The sequence below is a fragment of the Passer domesticus genome, chromosome 3, assembly GCF_036417665.1.
Source record: "Passer domesticus isolate bPasDom1 chromosome 3, bPasDom1.hap1, whole genome shotgun sequence".
NCBI classification, from domain to species: domain Eukaryota; kingdom Metazoa; phylum Chordata; class Aves; order Passeriformes; family Passeridae; genus Passer; species Passer domesticus.
The window spans coordinates 30,881,424-30,902,071 of record NC_087476.1 but is presented as its reverse complement, the minus strand read 5'-3'; the positions used below and the strand labels follow the sequence as shown (position 1 = coordinate 30,902,071).

Below are 20,648 nucleotides of genomic sequence, written 5' to 3'. Positions count from 1 at the left end.
TCTTTGCAATCACTAGAGTTAAAGAGAGAAAAGACCTATTAGGTCAGTACTTTCATCTTCCTGCCATTGCAGTTATTTTCTATTGCATATTTATTTGTGCTTCTCAAATCTCATTTTATATTCCATAAATAGTACAGTAATTCCATCATTTCCATGTGGAAAGTATTATTGAAATGAGTGCTTCTTGCTATGGAAAATGATCAGAGATATTACAATATAGGGAAACAAGGTATCCTAATCTTCCTTTTAGTCTCTTTTATACACATTCATCATTGTGAACTAACAGAGCTGGAAAAGGCAATGTTTTTTGTTAGTCTCCAGGATCTCTGCAGGATATTAATGGCTTTTTGTTCATAACAAGACTGGGGATGGTTGAGTAGTGCTGAAGACCCTGCTGGCACACAGACTCAGTTCGTTGTTAGCAAGGACTGCTTTGTGCACTGCTCTGATCCCAGCTGGAGGCCATGGATGAGCAGGACTGATCCTGAGTGGGCCCAAGGTGTGCTGCAGTGCACACCATGTTTCACCACACTGCCCATCTGCTCCCTGTCACCCAACACTGTGCATCGAGCAGTTTTTCAAGTTGATGCATCAAGAATGGATTCAACTGTCTGTGTTTATATTTGGGGTCTTTTCTTAGTGCGTCATAAAACTATGCAAGTGCCTTCTGTCTCTGCCTGCTTCTATATACCAGCATGAAAGGAAAACCAGCCTTCACCCTCCCCCACTGCCTTTGCAATTCAAAGCTGTTTCTAAAAACAAGCTTCAAAATGAGGCACAAAGTTTCCATATAGGCAGATGTTATCATCTTGAAATTCTACAGTTACTTTATAGAGTCTCAGATCCTTCTTCAGATGTTTGCATAGATCCCAGTGTAGTCTGGTAACAGATACTCTGAATAATCAGAAAGAGGTGTATCAGCTACCTGATGAACTGAATTATCAGTCTCTTGATTTTGAGAGATTAAAGTATAGCATATACAGAAGTCTCAAGATCATGGCATATTACTGCTTTACAGGTGTCAAACAAAGGTAAGTTTCTGAAGCAAGATGTATGTGTCACTTGTGATCTTGCAAAACACTAAAATTTGCAGGGACATGGGAGAGATTAATGGCTAATTGATGGCAAGTGGAAATTCTTACTCTCAGCTTCAGTGGTGACATGAGTTGTTTTTCTAGAAGGCCAGGCATGCAGAGTAAAAGTTGGAGATAATATAAAAATTTGATTTTCGTCAGTTAAATAGTAAATGTCTGAAATAATAAAATCTTGCACCTTTGCTCTTCTTATTAGAACATTTCTGTGGAGAAAATTTCCCAACTATATCCTTCACATTTGGTTATTTTCCATTTGGGCTGATAATGACCAAGAGCACCAAACAAAAATGCAGATGATGCATTGAACAATCCAGTGGCCCCCTGGAAAATGAGCTCCATGAAGTAAGTATTGAAATGTGAAGTCTTCTTAAGGAATTTGAACAGTATGGAGAGTGATTTTCCCTTGCCAGGACAAGTGGCAACGTGCACCTGGAGCCAGGAGTTATCCAGTCTGTTTAAAATGCAACATCACAGAGAAACATCTTTGGCACCAAAGTCAATGGATTATGCTGACTGTTCCTAATGTGAGCATTTTTTATTTGAGGGAGTAGGCTTGCCTTGTGGATGGGTGTGCATTGTGAAAAAAGTATATCTATCATCTGCTTAAACATTGCTAGCAAGAGATGGTTTTCAGCAGACACATTTGGCTTGCCAGGTGCAGTGGCTGTGGACACAGGCCTGGTATCTGAATCGTCCTGTGAGGTCATTTCCAGGCAGGTTGGAAAATGGTAGGAAAAGATGTCTCCAAATGATCTATCAAGCCCTCTGTGCTAGTAGAAAAGTTTCAGAAACAGCCTTACTCACTATCTCTCTTCATTTTACTCAATGGAAAAGGGGAAGGAAATACAAGTAGCCCATAGGTTATCATTGCATGAAATTATGCGATAAAAAGCTCAAGGTTTTTTTTTCCTATAGTGCTGAGAAAACTCAGGCAGGGGTTTCTGTACAGGAAAACACTGTCTTCCCATAGGTTTTTGCAGAAATTCCTTTTGGCTGCTGCCTGTCTGTCTGCACCAAGAAGGTGCTGGACACTGATGTGATGCAGAGCCAGTGGGGTGACCCCCAGTGATAACCTGAGGTTTGCTGCCAGCAGACAGGGAATGCTTGAGCTCTCCTTGCTTGTTGCTGTACGCTTCATAGTGGGGATTTTGACTGTCAGGATTTATACTTCAAAATATTCTGGAAGATAAATAGCCTTGGCAGTCCCAAGAGGATGAGTTTAAACTTTCAATGCCGGTAACTTTGTAAGTTTCAATGCAGTTTGCTACTTTCTTGGAAAAGGAGACTATTTGTTTTAAATTATTTGGGTTATATTTAGTTTAGTGGATAGTAGTGGGCAAGACTTTTCACAATTGAATTAATGTAATTATTCTGTTCTTACCAGGAGAAATTTGCAATAAAAGTTATATGACTGTCTCAGGAATATGGAAATGCAATAAAACCCTACTTTTAAAGGAAATAACTTTTCCAGGCAAAGTGACACATACTCAGTAAAAGTACATCAAATTGTAGTTTGGATAGCATAAAATATAATGGAAAACAGCATCCATTACTCTCTTTTCTGTGTCAAATCATGTAACATTTTTAGATATTGAAAAACTGATAACAGAACTGATAAAATGTTTTAATTTAACTAAAATAGAAAGGAAGCATGATATATTAGCATTAGTTGTGTAACAAATATAGCCATGTAATAAGTCCAACTAACTATCATTTTATGAATTGACATGCAATTTATTGGTATCTGAACTAAAGGAAATTCAAGTGTTTGTTCATTCAGTATTTTCTACTCACCTGATAGCTCTAATGACAGTTTTAAGAGCAGGGGTGAGATCTTCTACTGACACATCACACTGGCACCCTTTGTCATCATAAACATCATCTGTTCCAAGACTGGTGTCAGCTGTAAAAGACAAGAGCAGACTACATAAGAGAAATTGAAAAATCTCTTCCTTAGTGTTCTCTAACAGCCTGCACAGTGTTTCTGGGAAAAGAAGGACTACATATCAATCATGACAGACCTCCAGTTTATGAACTATATGATCCACTTGTGTGTGTCTATGCTTGTGTCATAAAATGCCTTGGTAGTCCCAGAGTAATTAGTAAAACTTAGAAAGGAAGAATGCCCTATTATTTTTCAAATTAATTAATAGCTGAGAACCAGAGTGTTTATTCCTGATATCCCATGGTTTTTCATTACATTCTCTGTTTTGTGAGAAAGCAGTGAACTAACAGATGTAATGGTAGAACCAGAAGATGCTGAAGTTACATTATTACAGTTTTACCACTATGGATCAACCTGGCATTTGGACAAGGAGAAGATCCATTTCATTTAATAAGCATGCTGTGGAATGACCCAACACTTTATTACAGGTGAAAATAAACAAAATACTTTTTTACCAAGAATTAATAATTGCCACCTTAAACCTCAGAGCCATGTAGGTATTCCAGGCTTCCTTTGTCATAGGAGCTTAAGCCAAGTTACTGTAAAAAAAAGTGGATCCTTTACTTTTCCTAAACACCACCTCTGCAGAGTTGCCATCTGGGAATTAGCTAGAAATCTCAGAAGTGTCCATTGTACTCAATACATAAAACAGGTACTGATGCATGACTAAGTGGTTTACAAGGTTAAAATGTGCTGGAGTGGAGCAAGAAGAGTAGGGTCATGGCTGCCCATACATCATCTATATTTCAAAGGCACGTCAACTACAGGAAAATTCTTTGGGGTAGGTGCTTTTCCTCCCAAATAATCTTTCTTCAACTGCATAAAGTCCAAGTGCCCAGAAGAATTTCACTCAAGGTCAGTGTATTTCATCATGTAAGTGTCTCTGCTTCATCAGGAAGAGAGTGTAAAATGAGTGACATGAAACAGAGAAAAAAAGATGAGACTCAGTAACCCTCAGTAACAGAGGAGATTTCTTTCCAGTCCTAGGTTGCTGCCTACATTCATGCTGTTATTTAAAACAACAGGTTTAGTCATTCAGAAACACTTCAAGTAAATAATTTCAGGGGTTTAAATTATAAGCAGATTTGAAGCACAGTCAGACACAAATGATTACAGGACATTCTTTCAAATTCTTTCTTCAGGAAGACTGCAGATTAAAGATGAAAAATATTATTTGTCAGTCAAAAGTGCCTGAAAATGTCATGGTACCTTCTAAATCTAATAGGGATAAACAGTGTGGTACAGTATCTTCAGGAACTGGTATTACTGCATTGTTTTCTTCACAGATGTAATGTTCAGCCATGCACTTTTTAAAATTTTTTTTAAATTTTTTAAAATTAATCTGGCTAGTTCATTACCCTTGGGAACATATATATTTTTTTTTTTGTTATTCTTGCTGAACATTTATGAGAAACATCTGTAGCTTTTAATAACAGGTGAATTCATCTTTGACAGATCAACTTAATAAAGAAAGATGGCTTATAGCCAATGTTTAAGTCCACATAAAACAATCAAATACAATAATTAAAAATTAAGTTTCAAACTGTAAAAGTGAAATTTTCATACAAAACTTTGAAGTGCTATTACTTTAAGTCATTACTGCAATGATGCCAGGAGTATTTTTTTCTTGCACTCTTTCATGAGCTTCACTCCTGACTTGGCTTATCTTATTGATAAAATATACATCTCTCCACCCATTCTGCTTCAATAACATTTGGATCCCTGCCCAGAAATGTGACTAGCTAAAATAAACTTTATAATTAATTTGATAGGTATATACACTACGTAAACCACCATCTCAGGACATGCTAAGTATTCCACAACACTAACTTTCCAGGTGTCACATCTGATCAGGCTCTCCAGTTACCTCTCCCAGTGTGGAAATCTCCCAGCTCATTTATAAGTGCCATATTAAAACCAGAGCTTTTTATGCTACTGGTATTTCCAGTGACTCTCTAAGGTTTGAATCTATACAGTTTTGCCAGTATAAATTAGGAAAAATACTGCTCAGATCACAAGAGCTATAGCTGTCTAAACCCAGTGAAACAGGAGACTCCAACCTGAAAGTCTAGAATAAACATGTTTCTGTATGATTGTCTCATGGATACGGTTCCTGGGTCCTTTGCCAAGTACAGTGTCATTAATAAAAGGGTTTCCTTACCAAAGTATATCTTTGCAAAACTGTTTTGAGAACTGTGTGGTGCAATTACAGTGTTTCATGTTGCTCCCTTGTGGATAAAAAACTCTGCAAAATTTTTAGACAGACACTGGAAAATTCTTATAAATTTAAGCCAGCTTTAATAGGAGATGCTGCTCCTAATAAATCACCTTTCTTCTTTCTAATATTCCACTGATATGAATTTCCTTCATTATGGCAGACACTCAATACCACAGGTCAATGAAGCTTGTGAAAAGTTATAGCCTTGTTTGATTCCTATGGGAAACATAAATGTTTCTTTAGGATACTGAGCAGACCTGGGAAAAAGTTTGGAAAATGCATAGTAGCAATTTGGAGAAAAAAATCCAGCTTAAAACACCACTGAAATCAAAGTTCACATTCTTACGAATTTTTCCAGTGGAAGCTCATGTTGTGTACCACATAGTTACGAGGTGAGATGTACTTGTGTACTTGTGAGATCCTTTCTGTCCCTCTCGAGTTCATTGTTGAGGTCAGGGCTGAGTTGGGGTCAGTTTGGCTGCTTTAACAGCTCCAGCTGTTCAAACCTCTGCCAGCTCCCAGATGGGGCTGAGCTATGCTCTCCAAGCTGCTGTCTGCCCCCAGAGTGAGCCCTTCCTAGGCATTAATGGGGCAGCTAGACCTCCCAGTGCCAGCTCATGCCTGTCCCTGCTCACATCCACATCATTCCCTATACTCTTGTCTGTATCTTCTGCTCTCCATTGGGATGGCTGCACATGGTCCAAGTGGGCTCCACAAGGAACTGCGGGAGCAGCTGCTCTGCATGAGCCTGGCTTTGCTGCCAGGCTTTCCTAGGGTTAGCGCCCATGTCTCCTTCTCTCCAGCAACCTCTACCACAAGCTAACCAGCTTTCAAGTCTGTTCCATGGGCAGCTAAAGAATATGGCCTAAAAAATGCCTAAAATGTCTTTTAGTACACATTTAGACAAACCCCTGCATGTCTCTTTAAGAAGGGCTGTCAGTCTACTTGACAATCCAGACCTTTTTCTAATAGCAGCATATTTAGAATTCAGTATGTGTTTTGATCTTAAACAAAGAACGTGTTTATTTCACAACTGATGAGGCATCTGCCATTGTCTTATAATCTTTGACATTATTTACTTTGGGCTACTGTCTGGTCTTTGCTGCTTTTTAATTTCGTCCTCTTTCTTCCTGAACAGTCTTTGATTTAATTACACAGCAAAGCAGCAATTACCAAGAAATAGAAGAGGCATGCACAAGCCAGTAACATTGTATTGATATTTCCCTGTTTTTCACAGTATTTATACATTTTTCATGCAAATTTTAGTCATCTATGATAACCACAAACAAATGGGCAAAAAAATTAGGCTGTTCTAAAGCATTATATGTCACCAACAAAAAAATTACAAGTTTGTAGCTGCATTTCATATGACTCTGTGCAAAAGTTATTCACAAGGCTTGATTTATTATTTCTGTAAATAGTATGTGTCTTTTCTTAGAAGTGTTTTCTGTTGTTTAATAACATGCTTTGGCATTGAGAAAACTGACATTGCTCTAATCACTCTCATGGCTCCTTGCTTTCCGTGTCAGTAACATTCAAGTAATTATCTGCCTGTTAAACAGAATAAAAAATATTTTTTACTTTTTGTTTTCTGGGAACATTAATATGCTAGCAACAACAATCCAGCATTAATAAATGTGTGTGCCAACACAATGAATAATCCTGTGGAGGTGCTTCTGACATAGCGACTGGTACAGTGTTCCCAACATAGACCTTTTGACTAATTTTTTGGAAGCCTTCAGAAGCACTTATATGTTATTGTTACTGTACAAGAGGTAGATAGGGTTCTTCGTGTGGATGATAGAAATAATTTTGCTGTGGCTGACAACCCACTTTCTTGCAGAAACCACCTCTGTGCCCCCCCCACTACCAAGAACCAGGCCATGCAAAACCAATACAATATGGAAAAATCTCAATAGATGACTGAAGTTGATAGCCAGCATATGACTTAATTCTTGCTACAGCACAGTATTGTGTTGACTTGGTTAAAAACACACTGGTTTGGAAAAAATATCTAATTGATTTTCATTTAAATGTATTATGCAAGGTGAAAATTGGAGGGTGGCCTAATTTTCCCAGGTGCTGAGTTACTTTGAGCCATATTGTTATCAAAATTGAGAGTTTGAGTTAGGAATTGAAGTCCAAACAATTCATAATGCTGCTCCACAGCCTGTTCTCCACCTCGCTTAGCAGCCTCATGTGAGTGCAGAATTTCTCTGTCTGCCCAGGGCAGCAGTGCAGGGCACCCCAATGTGACACACTCATCTCGACACTCATTTTCTGTGTGAGCAGTCAGAAAGAAGATGAGTGGGTAATTCAGTGCATCTAACTTCTAGACAAGTAAAGCTGGACATGAATTCAAAGCTTTTTGGGGGACAGACTGTCCCTGTGGGAGGTGCCAGTGCATAGGTCTGCTGCAGCAGCGGGGTCCAAGCAGCTGCTTTGTTATGAGACTCTAAACTCCCTGAGTCTTACATGGCTACTGAGCTCAGATGAACCCTCTCTCTCAAGAAGCAATGCCAGCAGCTTAATACTCTCATTGCCTCCTTTGTGAGCAAATAGCCTCTGCTGTGCTGCTCTATATTATGCCTAGTGTGTCTGCAAGGTAGGTGTATTTCACTCAATTTACCTGCCTTTGAAGTACCTTTCTTCACTATGAGTATTTTCTGTGTTAGGGATTGACCCTATATTCTCAAAAAAAAAAAAAAAAAAAAAAAAAAAAAAAGAGATATTCTGTACATATTTTGTAGTATTCTATATGCATAGAATGTTTCATAAAATCTCAGTTATTTTTTCCCCCTCAAAAATTATTCTATGTACAAACATCTTTTTATTTTCATGCAATTTCCCTTTCTAAAAATGAAATGTGTCTTAGCCTAGTGCCTTTGTTTAAATGTGTTTCATGAAACTTCTCACATCTTCACAACTCTTATTATTCTCCTGTTGTTGAACTATGAATACAAAATCCCTTCACTACCTCTATAACTGATTTTCTTTCCAATTTGCCTCTGCTTTAAAACATCAACAAGCTGACTCCCTCTCAGTACATAGTTCACTTTGTTTTACTTTGATTGCTCACCAAGTTCCATAGGAAAAATAAACTGAAGAAAGCAATGCTAACTGTGATGGAACTTAATCACATACTTAATAAGAATGCCCAAAGCTCCCCCAGAGCAGGAAAGGCAGCAGCCCATGTTTACATGCTTTCCAGAGCAGAGGCCAGAAAAAGGAAGCCCAAGGGAGTGAATTATGTATTTATTTCCTTGATCTCTGGAAAAAGAAACCAACAAAAGGAAAGACTTTCTTCTAATCAAGATAGAAGGAAGAAGGTGGAATAAGTGATGCGCTCTTCACATTAGATACTTAATATTTCTTTAGAAAAGAACACCAAAATCCCTGGTAGTAGACAACAGTGTTCAAGTGGAAAAATGAAAGAGGGAATAAGACTGACAACATTTAAAAATATTGTTTACAGGGAGCTTTTATGAAATGGTTGCTATTTCCATGCTAGAAAGAAATTTCTCAGAAAAGGAGGGAAACTGGTGCCTCCTGTAAGGAGGAGCACTTTTGCATAGGCTTGTAAGCTTTGCCTTGTGCCCAGCCAGAGCCTCTGCTCTACTGGCAGTACTGCTGGGGAGTTCACTAGTGCTATGTCAATAGCACATTCCTTGTCTTTCTTCTGAAACAGACAAAGCATTCCAGATGGGGAGGAGACGAGGACGTCATTGGGAACTGCAGCGCAATGTGACACAGAGTATCTTAAAGAATATCCCTAACAATATTATCTATGTTAAAGCATTTCTGAAAATACTCTGATTTGGCTAAAATGGAAGATAGAATTGGTGGAAAGTTTTTTACATCTTCTGGATATAATGATATCTTTCTCTGTAAGTGCAATTTTTTTAAGGTCAGAAACCTAATATCAATTATCATATAATGCAAGCAAATTCCAAATATCTAAAATTCTAGCATTCCTTTCCCTTAGTTATAATTTGACTTCTCAGAAATTTCTGCACTGGCAATATTTCATGGAACAGCTCCCACTGCTTAATTAAAAAAGGAATCATTTTAATTTTGAATGATGATATGGAGGACCAGGAGACTTTCTAAAAACAATTCATTAAATGCACAATAGTTCTGCTGCTTGAAAGGCTGATCTTATTATAAATAGTAGCAAATTAGCCAGCAACTTTAGATGTCCATGTGAGAAAAGTGAAAGAAGGTGACTCTAAATCTATGGCTTTAGTGTATTTTTAGCTACAGGTTTCTTATTTTATATATACCACACTGAAGAAGTAAAAACTGTAAAATAAATTGCAGAAACATATGATGGTATCTGGAGCTGTAGACTAAATGTCATACTTAATTGACTGTCTCCCTGCAAGACCTTGTAGAACATATTGCTTGATATATGTCTGATATTCCATAAAGCCCTCACAGGTCCTGTGCCCTGGGAGTTTTCCAGGTATTGTTGTTGAGGGAGGTCATAGACAGGGGCAAAGGGTTAGAGAACTATAGCTGTTTTAGATTCAGGTATCTACAGGATAGTCCTGTATTTTAAAAAGCCATGAAGTATTTCCTTGGTAATATTTCATAAAAATAAAACTATTCCTCAAATGGTTCAGATTTGGTGCAAGTGGGTTACATGTGGTTGGGAAGTTTTATGAGCATCCTCTCAAAATTAGTTCTTATCTCACTTGTATAGTCTTCACTGCAGATGAGAGTGTCCGAAACCCATGCAAATCATACTTCTGTGTCATGGTCTGCTGCTGTTCCTCACAGAACTAAGCTTAGTAATCATTCACCTGTGGCCACTGAGTCCAGTGAGCACATCAAGTTCCTCAAGAGGTATCATAAAGAAAGAGATTAAATTATGGACTCATTTGGCCAGGACTTTGGCTGGAATAAACTAAAATAATGCCTCAAAACCAATGGCCTGTACTTATTTTCACAAAAAAATGACTCAGAGCTTAGATCAGAATGCCAGATCTTCCTAGTGAATTATACTGACAATGGTAATAAATGAGAGCTCTATCTGCTCCATGGAAGGCAATAACAAGAAAATAAATCTCTTGTCTAGCACAGATTGAGATATTGCTAGTAAATTTCATTCAAACTTTGACAACATGCAGCTTCACTTTGAACCAGCAAATTTAAGCTTAGATGTAGAAGCAACCCAACTAAGGACTTCTGCCACATCAAGTGAACCTTATCCAAGGTCAAGCTGTTTATGCTACTGAAAGGAAAACTTGTCATTTTTGTAATACATAAATTACATGGTAGTAACTGAGGATGTGGGGGCTGAAATGCACAATTGCATTCTTTCCATGGCTCTTATAATATACTCTACCCTCAGGATTTTGTGCAAGTACTCTGTGGGGAATGAAAGGCTAGAGGTCATGTGAGTGTATAATGTTTGGGGATGGTGCAAGAAATCAAATATTTCCTTAGAGAATTCTTTTTAATTAATCAAATGAAATATGTTTGTAATATCTCCAGTACTGAATGCTTTTGATGTTTTATTCAAAAAAGCCACACAATGTCTCTAGGTTACAGTAAAGGCACAATAATTCATTCAGAGGCTTAGAAGCATGGGATGGTAGAAAACAAATATAATAGGGCATTTTTATCCCTCACAGAAGACTGCATCCACAACATAATATTGGTTCATTAATTCAGCTGAGGTGGTACAAGACTGGAGCATGATTTAAGCAGAAAAGACTCTGTTCCTCAGAAAGTAAGGCAAGCAGAAAACAAATCAGGACAGGAACACCATTGTAAAGAAGAGATTTTGTGTGGTTGAGTGTCTGTGGATGGATACACAACATACAACGAGGCATGGGCACAGTACCTTAAGCAAGGCATGTGATCACCTGTACTATTTAATAACTAGCACAGACTTTCATGGGACAGACCCTGCTGGTGGGTATTCTCATGTTCTGGGCACCACTCCCCACAGACAGTTTGGCTGCAGCTTCCCTGTTTTTGTTAACAAAACAGGGAAGAACCAAAGCCATACTGCATGAGGAGGCCAGAGGTGGCTCCTGGCTCACTTTGTGTACAGATGCACAGGGGGCTGTGAGGGGCTTCAAGGTCAGGCAGCACCTTTGCCCATGGGACATAGCATTCCTTTGGGGAAGGCTCTTCCATGACCCTATACAATCCTTTTTTAAGTGTGTAGTTTGTAAAACTTCACTATTTACCATTCTTGAATGGTGAAAATATCCCTTTCACCTACCTCTTCCTGATAATCCTCTTTTAGACTAATAGCAGAGATTGGAAATACAGCATTCTGGCACCTTTGTGAATTTCTGCATAGTCCCCTCTTCAATAAGATTTGTGGAAGTTGTGAACTACACGTCACCAGAAACTGCACATGTTTTTAAAATCAGATTATGTAAGTCTTGATATTCACTTTCCCCTCTGCTGTTGTTGAATGCATCTCCAGTCAGGCCACCAAAAACTTCTCTAACCATCAAACCTCTCTCAGGTTTGGATTCCATTTGCCAATGCACATATGTAACTGGAATAATTATGTATTATTTCAAAGTGGGCCGTTGTCAGACCCACTTTGTCAATGACAATAAATGGTTTATAGGCAGATTCAGAAGATTGTTACTAACCATACATAAAGCCATTTGTGCAATGGTTTTGGTCACACTCTTCTAAGGCTGTTATGCCAAAATCCTTTTGGGATATACCAGTGGCTGGCTTAAGTGTTTTACTTGCTGCCAAGAAATTCTCCTTCTGTGATTTTAATATGCAGTCGGAGAGTGCAGAGTGTTTGTTGCTGGGTAGCCTAAGAGGCAAGCTACTACATTTTCAATCAGGTTAGCATTTTAGCTACCCCCATGAGCTCCTGTCTGGGCTCAAAACCTCCCTTTGCAGGCCAGCTTCTAATTGCTAATGTTGAGTTTCTCCAGAAGTCTTTTTCTGATGATTTTGGCCCAGATTCCAGCCATGTCCTTACCAGAACTCAGTCAGCACTGCAAAGTCTCTGTGTTGACCATCTATCTGCCTTAAATCATCCTCATATGCAAAAAAATTCCTTCCTTTTGGAACCCTCTCCTTATATATTTGCATCTTTCCTTTATTTTCACACAGAATTCAGTCCTCTGCCTCAGCAGAACATTTACAACTCGACATCCCATACAGTGAAATGTCTTCCTTCTTCTCTTTTGGAAGAGGAAGTTCATAGTAAGACTGATAGGAAGTTTTGACACTGATCTGGGGACCAGCACTATGTTGTCACTGCCCCAAAGGTATCTCGTAATGTAATTTCTTCTCCCACCAAACACCCTACAGAGATGTCGGCCTCACCAGAAGGACCAACTGTTCAAGGGTACTGTTTTGTGCCCAAGATTTCACCCAGAAAAATTTGGCTTCTAGTTTTGGCTTGACAATTGGCCTGCCAAAATTATTAATTATTTGGCTGGGGAATACCTCAAGGAGGAAATTGGATGACCTGGCAAACAAGAGATAAGAATAATATGCTGCAAATACTGTTTTTTTTTCATCCAGTGAAAATGCAAGATGTTCTAAATTAAATATATCATCTTGACATCTTTTTCACTGAGCTGTCAAATGCAGAAAGTATCAAGTTATGAAGAAAGTATCAAGTTATGAAAGAAAAGAAAGAAAAAGAAATGAACATTAGCAGTGCGCGACTTTTCCTGAAAAAGTTTGGGTAAGGCAGAAGGGAGCTGTCTCTCTCAGCAAGTGAGCACACTGGACATCTCTCTAATCATACTGGTCCTAGAAGTAGTTGGATGAGGTCCCAGAATGGAAACTTGGCATTTGCCTAAAAGCTGGAGACAATGGAAGCTGTTCCTTCTGCCACGGATGAGAAATGGGTTGTATCTGTTGGCCCCAGTTCATAAGGGTGGACTAGTAGCTGGAAATCACTGACCAGGAAACAGGCTGCGCTTACCCTGAGGAGCGGGAAGATCTTCAAGGGCTTACGCACAGCAATGAGTGCTCTGTTGTTGTTTCTGTCTTTTATCTACAGATATTCCCCAGGTGCTGTTTATGCCACCTTTTCCGTGAGAGGGAAACAATCAGAGGCGGCATGATCTGCTTGTGCACATGGTTGTTATTAATGGCAATGTGTACAGGACAAAAGAGGGGACATGCTGAGGAGATGCTTCTATGATAAATGGGCTGATGAAAAATGAAACGGGTGCTTCAGTGAGGTGCAGACTGCAGAGCTGGGGCAACAGTGAGCCATTGATACTCTCAGAGAGTGCTGAAAAAGTTACTTTCTCCATAGGTCACTTGCAGGCCCAGTGTGAATTACAGGGGTTTAACCTACGAAATTACTTCTGATGCAGTTTGGGGATGATACTTGTGCTTTATAAGTGATTATGTAGAATGCCTAAATTTAGACAGGGTAGCTTCAACCACTATGCTACCTAGAGCACTTCTCAGTTCCCATTGTGGCCTTGGCTGAGCTTCAGTGTGAGACCCAGGCTAGGTCACACAGCCCCTGTGATACAGCTGCCATGGGACATAACCCAGGATGCAGATAGGAGTAGATAGCAATGGATACTGCAGTGGAGCAACCTGGATAGTATCTTGGTAGCTGATACACCCCAGCAACTCACTGTACTTCAGGCAAATTCAGAATTTTGGAAAATCTGAGACATCTCCATGGGGGAGGGCTAGCCTGGAATGATGACCTTAGCAAATACCATTGGTTTGTCTTGGTTGCCCTCCAGGAAATGTTTATTTACCCAGGCTTTTCCCGAAGAGATCTGTTATGTAGAACATCGTCACTGAGGGATAGGGCATTGCAGTTCAATGAATTTTTGCAACCTACACGTTTGTAATAATAAGTGCTCTTAAAAAGGAAGTGACATCAACATCACACTTCTGTCTAATTAGTCTTACCACAATTGTTGGATGTAGCATGCATGATGCCATTGTAGAAAGAGGTTGCACCTTTCCCATTCAGGCAGGGTCACTGCATTCTGTGGCAGTCAACCAATTTGTTTCCCTTTTTTTTTACATGGAGGATACCCCAAGAAAGAACAAAACATTCATAGATTGGGAAATATGGGAATGGAGAAACCCAAAACAAAATCCACTGGTGCAGTACCCTCAGAGCTATGTGAATGCACCTTTCAGTGCTGGACCCGTCCCACATCAGTTTCACTTGGTTCTCTCAGCTCCTGCCTGCCAGGGGGCTACTGTCACCCAGTTTGGTGCTCCTTGGTTAGAGGAGTCACTGTCTTTGTTTTGGCAGGCTTCATCAGATGAAGATCCTTGCCTGAATACTGGTTAGTTTAATGCCAAATTGGACTTAAGCTAGAGAATGGAGCAGCATAGGAGGCACTTGAGGGAAAGGCTGGGCTGCCTGCTGCAGGTTCAACAAGCCATTTTTAGGAGTGCTTCCTACATCCAAAATACCCTAAAGAAAGCAATACATAAAAGCCATAACACTGGTTTCGTTTGCAAAATCTACCTGCCTTATCAAGGCAGATACAACCCTGTAAAACTGAAAGCAGCCAGCAGTGCATCCCTTGTTGGCAGGTGATTGCATCACCAGTGCAGGCACTGGGACTCCTCTGTCTGAGGGAGCCACTTCTGCACAAGCTGTGTTCCCAGCTGGCAAAGGCACAGGCAATGCTGGCTGTGCTGTGTGGACCACCAGCAAGAGGCAGCAGGTTTGGGCAGCAGTTGAGCCCAGTAGTGGGAGAGGGGCCATGACAGAAGAGCTGCTGTAGCCAAATCCCTGGGTTGCTTTTAGTCCATTGTGACTTTTCACTGTGACCCCCTTTCCCACCAGTTGCTCCCTATGCACCACTGACATGATTTCTTATTAAAAAAAAATAATGACATTATCGGGGTCTTTGAAGCAGACTATAGCTGGCTTGTGTCTCTGGCCCCAAACATTAATTCATTCTGCCTTCCTAAAATGTGTACAGTCACTGTGCAAGTGTGCAGGAGTGTGAGCAGGCAAACAAGGGGTGAACAACTCCTACCATCAACCATGGGCTTGGGCTGGGAGCTCTTCAGCCGCAGCGAGGGCCTGAAGCGGGTTCGGTCGTTGAAGCTCCAGCTCTTCTGGACTTTGGTTGGGCTGCCCTCGGTGGCAATGTCAGCACTTGGGGACCGGCGATCTCCGACTGAAGATTGCCTGTTTTTTATACTTTGACCTCGTGGGCTGGCCATCCGGACCCGCTCCTTGAAACTTAGCTTTTGGCTGTGAGAGATAGAAATATATTTTATTTTATATTTACTTCAATCCATTTCTTTTTTCTATTGTATGATTATTGAAAGTAATGTGTAAAAAATCTCACTGGTATGAATCTGTTTCTTAAACACTTTTATTTTCATTGAATATATTTAATTTGTGAATGGAACTGATTTGATGTAATTGTTTTTTGATAGAAGCATTAGCATTGCCAGTCTATCATACAGTACAGAATAACCTTCTAAAGGAAATTAAAAATAACAAATAGAAACAATTTCACCCAATTATTATACATTAATCTCTATGATGTTTTTTCCTATTCCTTGAACTTGAAGGTTTGTTTCCATCTTAGTCAGCCAAGTTCAGTGCATTTCTGGCCATATCTTCTGATAAATAAAACCAAAATTTATTTTATTGTTACTGCATGCCATGTAGTATTGTCTGGTTTGAGATTTTTTTTTAGCATGCAAAAAATATTGTTAGTGTATGTTCATGCTTTTGCAGGATGTGGCACTTCCAACATTTCATATGCATGATTAGTGATCACTCATATCCAGAATTCCTTGTTAGAGCACTTGGACAAGACAAAACCAAAATTAATCAAATATCCAAGAAACAGCATGATGACTGATTAATGGAAATGCAATGATGCGCTGTGTGCTGCCTAAAGTCATTGCTGAAGATATAGCTGGGAGCTGACCATGTGCAGGTGGTACTGGACAGGTAACAGAGCCCAGCCAAGCTCGTGACTGTGTCTGCTGCATCACTGGTGACACTGTGGTCTTATGGTTGCCCAGTTGTAAGGGTTTTTTTTTTCCCCTGCTGTGCTCGTAATCCTCTCCCCCAGCCAGCTAAATATGGGGTTTGTAGATTTTCTATTTCCTGGTGCTTAAATTACCTTTGTCCAAACATATCTGATGAACATCTTATGGTCACTGTGACTAGCTACCTATGCTTTTTAATTATTTAACATTTTTGCCTTTGTTTGTCCCTTCCTGTAGCACAAGACACAAAGGGCAAACAGAGAAAGAGTCTGATACCAAGGTCTGGAAACATTGTTTTATATGCAAGGTTAAATTAAATTGGTTGAGCAAGGAAATGGTCACCTTGATCAGTGGTCCTGTTCTTTCAAGGGGGGAGATGATGAGGGCAATGCAGTGTCTGTTCATGGTATGGTGTTACTGGGACTTGCAGTCCTGCTGCCCTGGTGTAGGCTTTGCAGGGTGTTTTTTACAACACCTTTACCAATGACTGCCTACCTGAAAATTATGGTGGTTCTTGAAGTTAAGACATTTTCTAGTGCTCTCAAGGTCTTTGCATTTAATTTCAGCATGCCCATAAGATGTTTTGAACAGGAACAGATCCTGCAGATAATTAACTAATGCTAAGATGGACTATGTGGTTCTTAGATGTTTAACCTACTGCACTCTGAAAATACAGTGTTAATATGTAATTATATGAAATGGAAAGTAGTTATAAACCTCTGTGGCTGTGAGATGTTGAGATAAACATATCTTTGTCCATGCATAGCAAAGCACAGCATTTCAGTCTGAGAGCAAAAAGGATGCAGTTTGTTGCAGGCAAAACACATGCTGGGATGCTTATAGTGTGATAATTTTCAAGAATACTGAAAAATGAACACATCAATAGGAAGATTATTAGATAAATTTATTTCTATATGGCATGTTGAATTACTTGAAAGAATACCTTTACTATAATTTCTCAATGTAATCCCCTTCTTTTCTTGCCCAAATAAGCAATTGTTGAAATAAATATATCACAGGGATGAAAATGTTATCTATTTCCATTGTAAATTGTTACCCAATGCTGTGGCATAAGCAATACAAAAGACCCAGAGAACCTAATATTTGAAAGAAAAGTGTTCCAGAATTTAGCTTTGAATACAAATTACATTTCAAGACTGAATTATATTTCAGCTCGGGAATCTTTTGCATTTCACAACAATGAAAATATAAACTGTAAAATATTTATTAACCACATTATTGCATTGTCATATTATACACAATAAGGAAGAGAATCAAAACTGACTTCTTGTTATAGATATTATTCCTACAAGTGTCCCCCTTTTTTTTAACTCCCCTTATGGCTCAAATTATACTTGCTATTGAAAAATGAATTGAAATTATACTCTTTTTTTTCAAACATTAGAGTTAAAAAGTTTCTGGACTGCTCTCTTCCTGCTGCACTAATAAAAATAAAAGGAAAATGGGTAAAATAGCAATAAAAACTATCTATATAAATAATATTGTTTTAATAATCACATTAACTTCAAAATAAAAATGAAAATTTAAAATCAAATTCAAAACAGCACATGTGGAGTTCTGTCAATTAATTTGTACTAAGGAAAGCAGTGGCTGACTTTAAATGATTGGTAGACATGGTTATTTCATTTATAGGAGCTGAATGGTACACAATGACTACTTAACTTGAATATCTTTAGTCCTCCAAATCAAAGCAGTGAGGCAGTGTTGAAAGGGACAGTAGGCATTTTATCTGTACTACAGACATTTTTCAAAAGTGCAATGCTGAGAATTGAAATATTAATGTAAACTGCAGGGCTTATACTTAAAAACTCAAATCAAGTCTGCTTTGTAGCAATGACAATGTACTGGTATGTCAAGGGTCCATGCAGAGGGTACTGCATTGTGAAGAGAAACAGCCCCTGAAGGAAGGAGGGTTTGAAAACTCTCTTCTGCATCTTGAGATGCATACCCAAAGAGACTAGTTAGACCAGTTCTTTGCTTCTTTGCTTGCTGTTCCTATTTTGAGACTGGTGGGAAATGTTCCTGAAGTCACTGGGTCCTTCTCAGCACAGGCATAAATTGTGCGACTGACAGTGGAGAAGAAAGGTTGAGAAAAGAAAGCTTGTGCTTGGGAACACACTGTCTTGGGGCTCTTCTATGTATGATAAATAACAGATCATGAAGGAGTAATTGAATCAGAGCACTTTGAGCATACCCTGACCAGGTTTTCCCCAGAGCAAAAGTCCCTTTCCTTATAGGATAAAGCCTAGCTCCTGGCTCTGGATTCTTTATGCAATAGCAATAGAGATGGTGTTAAAATTGCAGAGTGAAGATAACACACCATTCAAGCATCTTTGGACATTCTGTATTTGAATCAATAGCCAGTGACTCCTTGAGGGCCCTTTATTCTGATTGAATGCCGGTTGTATCAGTACTGGCTGGTGTGTGCTAAAAATCCTTCAAATCTTTCAGGTCCTGGCCTATTATGTTTTTATCTTTCACATTTTCTCCTCTCTTTTTACATGGTATCCAAAGGAAATCCCTTGAATCAATGTAAACCTGTTAATTACCATTGGATATTCATGCATCCCCATAAGTATTCACAAACTTTGCATGTTTGTCCAAAAGGCAAAAACCATGAGAAGGAAACAGGAAAATAAAATAGCACAAGTTCCTAAATCAAAACTAAATTACAATGATCTGAGAGATCCACAGCTGTCTCCAGTTATCTCTGCATTCCTTTAGATATGTGTCTGTCCATAATTTCTTGTACTTTATATGACTGATAATTTAGCCCAATTAGTTGACATACATTTTTCTTCCTATGACAGACTTCCCTGGCAATGGTAGTCTCTTTGGACTCATCACTCCTCTATTCTTGCAGGTTGAAAGTGTGGAATGTATTCTTATCGATAACACTCGAGCTTTGAAGCACCTTTTAGTGGAGATCAATTACACCTGGCAGCTATAGAAAAGGAAGCAAACGACTTTTCTGTATTTGTCTGCCTTCTGAGAGGTCAGTTGTAGGATCTTGTGACTCATTCCTCCCATTTCATGCCCAAGGCGCTCACTTCCCTAGGATAGCAAATGATTTTCTAATTTTTATTTCTTGGTTTTCAAATTCTGCCTTTGCCACCTTTGATCTATGAAGGAATGGGTGTGTAGGGACACTAGAGGTCACTGTAGCTTCGCTGCAGAGGGAACGATCACTTTCTCCTGGTCCAAATGCCTACTCTGGATAGGAGTTTTAACTGACAAATGCAAGCAAACCTTTGCTCTCTCTGTCTTCCACGGACCATCTCCCCATGCTTTATTAACTGAGCATTTCTTTCCTTCCCAGTCCCACTCCCCCATCTGCCTGCCACCTTCCTAGATTTCTGGTCAAGTTAAAACTTCTGCTCTGCCTCAGTCTCAGACCTGCAGCACTACTGCTAGCTACTAGCCATAATTTCACCTTGTTTTTCAGCTTTTCATACTGAGCCAATTGGTGGAAGCAAGAATAGGAAGAAATTGAAATGAATCAGAAATAGCTGGAGGGCCTGAGGGTGAGGAAGAAGGCTTTGAGTCTTGAGACAGAAGCTAAAACTGCCAAAAATTATCACCTATGGCAAACAACAGCAAATGCATATGCCAATTTTCAGCAGTTAGCTACCTATAAATACAGGTGTTGGTTCTTACTAAGCCTACAAATATTTTTACTGAAATTAAGCTAAGCTGAGCAAATGCAAATGCAATGGATAATAGTGTGAGATCTAAAGTTCAAAGACTTCACCACCAGTCTCATGCTAGGACCACAAACTCAAGAAATTTAGTGTTGTATCTCATACCTTCAATAAGTAATAGCAAGAATTTCAGGCCACAGTATATTATAGTTCAATTGTCAAACAGAAGAAGTAAATATTCAGGGTGTTTGTGCACTTTTTCATTTTCCAAAATAATTTCTAAATGAAGAGAAGCTATTTTGATCCTAATTTCCTGTAATCACTTTGTACTGTCTTTTACATGATTTTTAAAAAGTAAGAAAAAATGCAATCAGCTTGAGATATGAATCATAGGCTTCTTCCAGTAAGATTCATCTATCTAGGAATTACCATTTTTGGTAAGAGACACAATTTCCAGAGAATTCAGCTGAAGCAGATGCTTGATTTCACATGCATTCCTCTACCTTCCAGCACAGGATGCAGGCACATCATCCACAAGATGTGTCCAAGGGGATTCTTCTCAAGAACAATTGCACATTTTGACTGTTGTAATTGCCTAGCATGCTACAGCTTAACATTCTCCACTAATAATTAGATGGAGAAATCAACTGCCATAGTCATAAAAATCCTCTTGGACTTGGGGAAGTGGCTTTATCCAAATACTCGACCCCAGTTTTAGATCTCCACAGGGTAATGCATTCCAAAAGTTGAAGTCTTAGGCAGAGAAGGGG

The 20,648-nt window shown here is 39.1% G+C and overlaps 1 protein-coding gene across 3 annotated transcripts in view; it reads right to left on the bottom strand.

Moving 5' to 3' along the window:
* The window catches only part of KCNQ5 (potassium voltage-gated channel subfamily Q member 5), a 282,208-nt gene that overhangs the window by 11,255 nt on the left and 250,305 nt on the right, over positions 1–20,648 (bottom strand). For all 3 annotated transcript variants that reach the window (XM_064412417.1, XM_064412415.1, XM_064412416.1), the window contains 2 exons: positions 15,241–15,461; positions 2,889–2,997 (listed from right to left, as the gene is read on the bottom strand). In XM_064412417.1, coding sequence (XP_064268487.1) covers positions 2,889–2,997; positions 15,241–15,461 — 330 coding nt within the window. The remainder of the gene's footprint in view (positions 1–2,888; positions 2,998–15,240; positions 15,462–20,648) is intronic.